This window comes from Doryrhamphus excisus, chromosome 9, assembly GCF_030265055.1.
Source record: "Doryrhamphus excisus isolate RoL2022-K1 chromosome 9, RoL_Dexc_1.0, whole genome shotgun sequence".
NCBI classification, from domain to species: Eukaryota; Metazoa; Chordata; class Actinopteri; order Syngnathiformes; family Syngnathidae; genus Doryrhamphus; species Doryrhamphus excisus.
In genome coordinates this window covers 1,408,474-1,417,363 of record NC_080474.1, presented here as the reverse complement: position 1 = coordinate 1,417,363, position 8,890 = coordinate 1,408,474, and the positions used below count along the sequence as shown (strand labels likewise).

General features: G+C 47.0%; 1 protein-coding gene across 2 annotated transcripts in view; it reads right to left on the bottom strand.

The window, feature by feature from the left end:
- Positions 1-909: 909 nt before the first annotated feature.
- The window catches only part of LOC131136273 (titin-like), a 196,852-nt gene continuing 188,871 nt past the window's right edge, over positions 910-8,890 (bottom strand). For both annotated transcript variants that reach the window (XM_058082950.1, XM_058082951.1), the window contains 3 exons: positions 3,843-8,875; positions 3,701-3,776; positions 910-2,251 (listed from right to left, as the gene is read on the bottom strand). In XM_058082950.1, coding sequence (XP_057938933.1) covers positions 2,013-2,251; positions 3,701-3,776; positions 3,843-8,875 — 5,348 coding nt within the window. In that variant the 3' untranslated portion in view covers positions 910-2,012. The remainder of the gene's footprint in view (positions 2,252-3,700; positions 3,777-3,842; positions 8,876-8,890) is intronic.

The following is an 8,890-nucleotide window of genomic DNA, read 5'->3' as shown; positions in this document are numbered from 1 at the left end:
TAAGATAACGGACAGTCATAGTGTTGGAATGGTGCATTCAGGTGCATCACATACTGTAACTCCTGGGACACAAGTTGCTGCTGCATTCAAGGACACTTGGAAATCACACTAACCACACCAACATGTGCACGTGCAGCCTAAATCAGGTGATATTTACGGTGATATATCGCTTAAATCATTTGATATTTTTTATTGTTTTTTTTTACAAAAAATCTCTGACAAATTTCATATAATAAGGCAAAAGCAGGCCCCCTAAAATATTTGTAAGCACTCTTAAATAATTTGATATTTTTCCTAAATAATTTGATATTTTTTATAATTTTTTTTAATTGATTCATTTTTTTATTGATTTTTTTTACAAAAAAATCTCTGACAAATTTCATATAATAGGGCAAAAGCAGCCCCGCTAAAGTGTTCTTAAGCCCTCCTAAATAATTTGATATTTTGTATTGATTTTTGTTTTTATTGATTTGTTTTATTTTACAAAAAATCTCTGACAAATTTCATATAATAAGGCAAAAGCAGGCCCCCTAAAATATTTGTCAGCACTCTTAAATAATTTGATATTTTTCCTAAATAATTTGATATTTTTTATAATTGTTTTTTAATTGATTCATTTTTTTTATTGATTTTTTTTTACAAAAAAAATCTTTTATTTTAATTTTTTTTTTTTAAATGTAATTTTTTTTTTTAAATGTAAATTTTACAAAAAAAATCTCTGACAAATTTCATATAATAGGTCCAAAGCAGGCTAATACTAGCCTGTAATAATCAGAAGAAGAATAATGATAGTAATAATAATAGGCTAATTAATAATATAATAATGATTATTATATCATTGATCACTGTCTCTATTAATCTATCAATTAATCTATTAATGTTCTATTAAAATCACGATGTGGGAGTTCATTTAGTTTCCTTTCTTGCCTTAGTTCCTAGTTCATGCTCTTATTTTGTATTCACTTCCTGTGTTGCTCTGTTCAGTTTTCCTTTGCTTTGCATTCATCCCTGGCATCCCCGCATTCGGGTCCTCATCTCCGCATCCTGGCGGTCACGACACGACCACGCCGCACGGTGACAGACGACAACGCCAAGGTCTCGGTGCTGAAATCATGCTTTATTAAAACAAAAACTCAAGGAGGCTGAAGGAAAGAAAAGAACATTTCACACAGCAGATGGAGTCACTGTGGCATCCAAGTCAACAATCAACTAAAAGCTACATCACACACAAACACGCTAAGGCACAATCCTCCAAGAGATGGCGCTGCTTCTGCACAGCCCAGTCCGCTCAGACTCGGTCTTCTTTCCGGGCCAGGAGATGTCAACCACACCGAGTCCAAAGGAAGCGTCCCGTGCCAGAAGCAGCGCTCCTTGATCAAAGGTAAGAGTGCAGGCCACTCGCACTCCTACCGTGTCATCAAAAACAAAACAAAACGTGTCGGTACGACTCGGTCGGTTGAAGCGCAAGGCCGCGTCGTGCTGCTTACGTGAGGGTGACGCAAACAGCAATCGGGGCCTTACGCTCGCAAGGAAATCGTAATCGTGATGAGCGTTTGCTTTTCGTCATCAGCGGGGAGCGGCTCTACCCGCCGAGGCAATCTTAAGACTTCAACGTTGAGTTGAGGCACAAAGTTTAGTTTCTCCGTTTTCTCCGCAGGGTATTCGTTCCGTGTGGAACTTTCTCCTACGAAACCATTTTAGCTTTTTCATTCACTTCATATTTTTGTCATAAATAACAATGCATACATTTCTCATAACCGTGAAATCCGGCTATATACATTATGTACATGTCACCGCAAAAGTGTCATCACATCTTATCACAAGTTGAGACTTGAGTTTGGTATCAATGGACGTCATGTTTGGTACAAAAATAGTTCATATTTACAAAAAGAAAAATATGTCAATTGTTGCTGATTCACTAAACCAAAGATTAGCAATGAGGGGGAAACAAGAGAGGGGGGGGGGTGGAACATCCATTTCAATTCTTAAAGCGACATTTTTTTTTTTTTTTTTTACATGGATCGGATATGAACGTTGAGAGTCGATGTGTCGGAACTGAGTTCATTGGAAAGACGGAGGGTGTAGGACGCTCCGGTGTGGTTGTTCTTCACCGCCGTGTCGTCAACGTGACGGCTGGGAAAAGTCCGGCCTGAGCGGAGCCCCTGCACAGTTGGGACGGGGTCTCCAGAGACGGCGTCTGTCACCATCGGCGATTCGCTCGTCTCGGCGTCAATGTTCTCTGGCGGAGTGCCTGGAAAAGGCAGTTGACAGATTCATAGGCAAGTTCTTCTGATGGGAGTAACTTCTGTTAGTGACTGAGGAACAAACACAAGAACTGATGCTCTGAAGATCCACCTTGTTTAGTCCCGTCCCTGTCAGTTTTTTATGACGAGATATGCTGTCGATGGAGACAAATAATGGCCTGCATTCAAGTTGTCTTAATCATTTTTGGGCTTTTTCTTTTCTTTTTTTCTTTTTTTTTACCAGTTCCAGACCCGACTGCAAAAAGCAAATTCCGACTAACTAGGATTAGGACTCAAATGTGTAAGTGGAATATTTTAGTAGGTAGAGTATCAAAAAACTATTTATCACCTTCTCAATATGTTTTTCTTTTCCTCGAAAGAGGAAAAAAAAATTTGGGGCCTTTTCTTTTTATTTTTTTTTAATTTTTTCTTACCAGTTTCAGACCCGATTGCAAAAAGCGAATTCCCACTAACTAGGATTAGGGCTCAAATTTATAAATGGAATATTTTAGTAGGTAGAGCATCAAAAAACTATTTATCACCTTCTCAATACTTTTTTTTTCCTCAAAAAGAGAAAAAAAATTTGGGGGGGCTTTTTCTTTTTTTTCTTACCAATTCCAGACCCGACTGCAAAAAGCGAATTCCAACTAACTAGGATTAGGACTCAAATTTATAAAGGGAATATTTTAGTAGGTAGAGCATCAAAAAACTATTTATCACCTTCTCAATAAGTTGGGATTTTTTTTCCTCGAAAGAAAAAAAAATAATAATAATTTTTGGGCTTTTTCTTTTTTTTCTCTTTTCTTACCAGTTCCAGACCCGACTGCAAAAAGTGAATTCCCACTAACTAGGATTAGGATTCAAATTTATACATGGAATATTTTAGTAGGTAGAGCATCAAAAAACTATTTATCACCTTGTCAATACTTTTTTTTCCCTCAAAAAGAGAAAAAAAATAGTAATTTTTGGCCTTTTTTTTTCTTACCAGTTCCAGACCCGACTGAAAAAAGCGAATTCCCACTAACTAGGATTAGGACTCAAATTTATAAATGGAATATTTTAGTAGGTAGAGCATGAAAAAAAATTTTCCTCGAAAGAGAAAAAAAAATCATAAAAATTTTTGGGCTTTTACTTCTTCTTCTACTTTTCTTCTTTTTTTTTTTTTTTTTTTTTCTTACCAGTTCCAGACCCTACTACAAAAAGCGAATTCCCACTAACTAGGATTAGGACTCAAATTTATAAATGGAATATTTTAGTAGGTAGAGCATCAAAAAACTATTTATCACCTTCTCAATATGTTGTTTTTTTCCCTCGAAAGAGAAAAAAAAATAATCATAATTTTTGGGCTTGCTTCCTCAACTCTAGCGGCACAAATCCAAATCCAACCGTATACTTGACTTTGGAAATCTCGCTTCCAAATTCCTGCTACTAGCCTTGTCCTAAGACCGATTACTCACTGAGGATGTCGATAGAGGACGTAGCTGAGAACTTCCCAAACTTGATGGCGTATTTGCCGCCGTCTGTGTCCCACAGCTGTGGGAGAAAACACTGAAGGTCAACCATTGATACGTCCAAGCCTGGACCACAAGGAATACTCACAGTCAAATTGTCTTTCAACCATTCCACGTCAGGGTAAGCCCCGCCCACAGGCTCGCGGGTAAATGCGACAGTTTGTCCCTCGCCATTTTGGAGTTGGGGTTGCAACAGGAAGTGAGGTGTCGCTCCACAGCTGAGCTGCTCCGAGTCTGATTTGATTTGACAGCCAACTTCCTTAACAGATGGACTTGGGGACTTTGGGGTCGTGGACTTGGACGAGACTGGTGACTTGACTCTCAGAGGGGACTTGATTGGCTCAGGGGATTTGAGTCTTTGTGGGGATTTGACGGGTTCCGGGGACTTGGCTTCCGGAGAGGTTACCCTCGTCGGGGCGGCGACTTCCTCCTTGGGCGCCGACTTGCGAATGCTCAGAGTAAAATAAGCTTCTTGTTTGCCGGCAGCATTTTCCACCAGGAGAGTGTAGGTTCCTTCATCTGATGCCCGAACCGCCGAGATCTCCAAAGAGGAACCGTTCTGTGTGGACACGATGCGGTGACGGGCGGAGGAACCCATGGGTTCTCCTTCCTGGAGCCACAATATTGAAGGTGCCGGGTCACCGTCCACCTCACAGGAGAACCTGGCGAGGTCGCCCTCCTCGACCGTTAGAGATTGAGGTTTGGTGAGGATCTTGGCGGGTATAGTAGGCTCTGTCTTTTCCTTTTTGACAACAGTGACGGTTTTGGTCAACGTTTCAGTCACCGTCTCCTTGACCGTTGCCGATGAGATGTGATAGATCTCCGTTTCGGCCGTGTCTCCAGGATGGGACGATGGAGGTTCTTCATCCCTTTGCATGGACGAGAAGGCAACGTATTCTGATGATGCTACGTCTAAGGTAGCGCAGTCTGAAATCTCTCCTTTGACGTTCTTGCAGACCACCGAGTAAGCTCCTGCATCTTCAGTCACGCAGTTGTTGATGTGGAGCGTCAGAAGGCCGCTGATGTTGCTCATGTGGTATTTGCCGCCTGGGAAGATCTCGTTCCCGTTGTGGAACCATTTGGCTTTGGGTTCCGGTTTGGACTGCACGTTCAGGGTGAACCTTGTGTTGGAGCCATACGGAACCCGATGGGATCTCATGCGGATTGTAATGTGAGGGATGTGGTCCAGACTAAAAGGAGCCTCCGTCATCCTTTCTACTGATCTCCGCTCTGATCTCAGAGTCTTCTTCCGTTCCTCATACCTGGACAGGAAGTCCACTTTGGGTAAAACTGTTTCAGTCTTAGCAACCTTTTCTAAGGAGGTGGCTTTCTTCTCCGCTTCAGGCATGGAGAGCTTCGGGATGGGTTTTGGAATATACTCGGAAGCAAAAGCCATCAGATGTTCCGATTCAATGCTTTCCGAGACTTTTCCGACAGTGACCGCCGTCTCCTTTTTCAGACTTCGAGTCTTCTCCTCAAATTCCATACGTTTGATTTCACTCTTGTAGGACGAGATTCTCTGGACGGTGGTGTGTGGACGCAGAAGCTCTTGATCTTCTCGCTCTTCGTAGACTCGTTGCTTCTGCCTGGGTGGTTTATACGTGGCTTTGTCGTGACGCTGACGCAGGTCAACAAAACTCGGGCCGGCTTCGTACTTGGATGGAATCCGGTAGGAATCGTATCTCTGCAGGGTTTCCGCCTCATCGTCGTCGTCGTCGCTGTAGACTCTTCTGGGTGACGACGGTCGCAGCGCCGACAGCTCAAAGCGAACTGGGCTGAGGCTGGGCGGAGAAGCGGAGTATCCGAGTTCCAACTCTTGTTCCAAGTGCAGCCTCTCCTCTTCGGTTCTCTTCATGGACAGGTACTCCTTAACCGGGAGGAGGAGTTCCTCGTCTGCAAAGTCACCCAGGGACCTCCTCCTAATCCTGCGGTAGGCGTCCATGTCCGGGGAGGCAGCGCGGTACCTCGCCGGCCTCACGATCTCCAAATCATCTTGAGTCATGGACGGGATGTGCCACCTGGGCTTGTACTGGTCTTTGATCCTGATGGGGACCTCGTAGAACTGCTCCCACCTGGAGAGACGGATTCGTTTCATTCTCTTCTGCTTGATTTTCTCCATGGGTTCGGGGAACTCGTACTGGTCTCGAAGCTTCTTGTACCACTTCATGTCCGAGAGCGGCTTGAAGTGTTTGATTTCCATGTCTTCTTCAAGGACAGCCGGGTTCATGACCCGGGGCGCGGGAACGACGTACGGCATGCGGAGCCTCTTCTCGTCCGCACGCTTCTTCCTCTCTTCTTGTTCTTTCTGGATTTCCGCTTCGCTCTTTTCGCCCTTTTTCGTCGTCACCGCTGGTTTAAACATGGTGGCCGCTTCCCTCACCGCTTGGACCGCAGCGGGCGGTAACGGCATGACGACCGTGTCCGATAAAATTTGAGACAGCCGGACCTTTTTGTCCAATTCCTCCTTTTGGGACACGCTTCTCTTATCCTTTTGGACGCTCTCGTAGTCTTTCTTCACGTGAGCCACGCGTTCCACTTTGAGTGTCGCTTGGCAACTCGCCGACCCGGCAGAGTTGGTAGCGGTTACTCGGTAGATGCCCGAGTCTTCCGGTAGCGTGTCTCTGACGTGGAGAATGAAGTAATCCAAGCCTTCGTGGACAAGTTCGATGGACGGTCCAAACGCGATGGGCATTCCGTCCTTTTCCCACTTCAACGCGGGATGCCCTGAAACTCGGATCTCGAAACGAACGTTCTGGCCTTCCCGGCACTCCACGTTGGCTAGAAGGCGCTTGAACATGGGTCTCAGGGTGAGGTCCGCTGGTTTGGGTCGAGGAATCACGGTGAGACGAGCCTTGCAGCTGTCGTCGCCGTACCGGTTGCGAGCCACGACGCTGTATTCCGCATCGTCCTCATCCTCGGCGTTGTGGATGATCATCTGGTACAGACCTTTGTCGCTGATGAAGGTGTACTTTTTCTCGTCCTGTCCGGGGATGAGCTTTTGTCCGGATTTGTGCCACGTGACACGAGGCTCGGGGTGCACCGTGATCGTTACGCCGAATCGCACGTTCTCGCCGATGTACGCCGTGTGGTTCACGAGAGGGAGCGTGAACTCCGGCGGCTTCTGAAGCATCCTTGCGGTGTCGATACGACGTTTCGTTTTCTTGACCACGCGAGTTGTGAAGAAGTCGCGGTAGCACCTGACGCCGTTCACGAACAACTCGGCGTAGACGCTGTCCTCGCCGTACTCGTTGACGACCTTGCATCGATACGTGCCGTCGTCCGCTCTCGTCACCTTGGTGATCGTGATAACGGCCAGACCGTCCTCGTAATCGATTTCATATTTGTCGCTAGCTTCCAGTTGCCTGACGCCGCAGTACCATGTGACTTCGGTGGTGCTGTCATAGTTATCGATGTTGCAGATGAATTTAACGCTGTCGCCCTCGCCGGCGACGCTGTGCCCGATCTGACCGCCGACCGGTCCGTGTTCAAACGGAGCGATCTTGACCTTGGCGATGAAAACGCCGCGCTGGGACCTGATTGAGCCGCCGCTAGCCACGCGCGCCGCGGACACCACGGTGTTCCATTCCTTCTTCACCATCGTCTGGTAGTACCTCTTGTGTCTGCTGGTCTGGATGGACCTGGTGCTCAGCTCCTCCGCGGGCTTGGAGAGCCACGGGTGCACCAGAGCTTCGGCGGCGGTCATACGATGTTTCCGTTCCTTTGTCATCAAACGGTCGGTAAAGTCCAACGCTTCCACGCTGACCTCCTTGAAGGACTCGTCGTCGTAGCTGTAGGCTGCATTGGAAATGTTGTCAATCATCTGCTGGTTGGTTTCTGCCGAGAACGGGTTGAGTCCGCTGAGGAGCACGTAAGCGAGAACGCCCACGGACCACATGTCCGTCACGGTGCTGATCATGTCGCACTGGTGGATCTCCGGGGCGGCGTACTCCGCGGTGCTGTACTGGATCTTAATCTGCTCTCCGGGCGTCAGATGCCTGGATTGTCCCAACTCGATAATTTTGACGTTTGAGCCGGTTCTTGTCGTGTAGACGATATTCTCAGGCCGGATATCAAAATGTCCGTAGCTCTGATTGTGTAAGAACTCCAGAGCCGAGCAGATCTGCCGAATGTAGTTCACAATCTCACGTTCGTTCAGCTCGAATTCCGCCGTGTTGAGACGTTCGAAGATGTCCACACCTGAGATGAAGTCATAGATCAACACCAGCTCCTCTTGGCTTTCGAAGGACTCGTGGAGAAGGAGGAAGTTTTCGTGTTTCGCCAGATTCAGAGTGGCAATTTCCTTCTTGATGATCGCCTGATCGGCTCCTCTCACTTTGACAAATTTAGCCATGAAGGTCCTTTCGGAACTGATGTCCACGCAACGGTGGACGATACCGAACTGACCTCGTCCCAGTTCCTCCGCGATGGAGAATTTGTTATGCAGATTCTTTGCATCCGAGTGTTGACATTTTCCTTTGGGGATGCGTCCCGTGTCATCGACCTCTCTGTCGTAGAGAAGGATTCTGGATTTGTCCTCCTTCGTCATGACGGGTCCGCTGGTCTCGGACGGGGCGCTCTGTCCGAACTTGTTCTCAGCAATGACTCTGAACTGATAGCTGGTCCCGCCGAAGAGATTGATAACGGTGTAACGGGCGTCGCGGGACTGAGCGACACGCTCCCACCTCTCGGCGGTGGTGGGACACTTTTCGATAATGTAACTGATGACCTTGCTGCCGCCGTCGTTCGCCGGCGGAACCCAGTTCAGGGTCACCGAGTCTCGGGAGACGTCGCTGGCTTTGACGCCTCGCGGGGGATCGGGCACGTCCGCCACGTCCAGCTCAACCGTCTGCTGATCAATGCCGAAGCGGTTTTTCGCGCAAACGATGTAGAAGCCAGCGTCCTTCTTCTCGACTCCGTTGGGGAACATCAAGGAAGTGAAGGATCTGGTGACGATGACCTGGTAGTGGCCGTTGCTGTCTATGAGATCTTGTCCCTTCTGCCATGTGATGACCGGATCCGGCTTTCCGCCAAACGGGATCTTGATATTAACCATTTCTCCGCGTAGGGCAGGAATTGCTTCCTTGTCCTTCAGGTTCTTGGGAAGATGGATCTTTGCCGGAACTGATAACAGAGAAG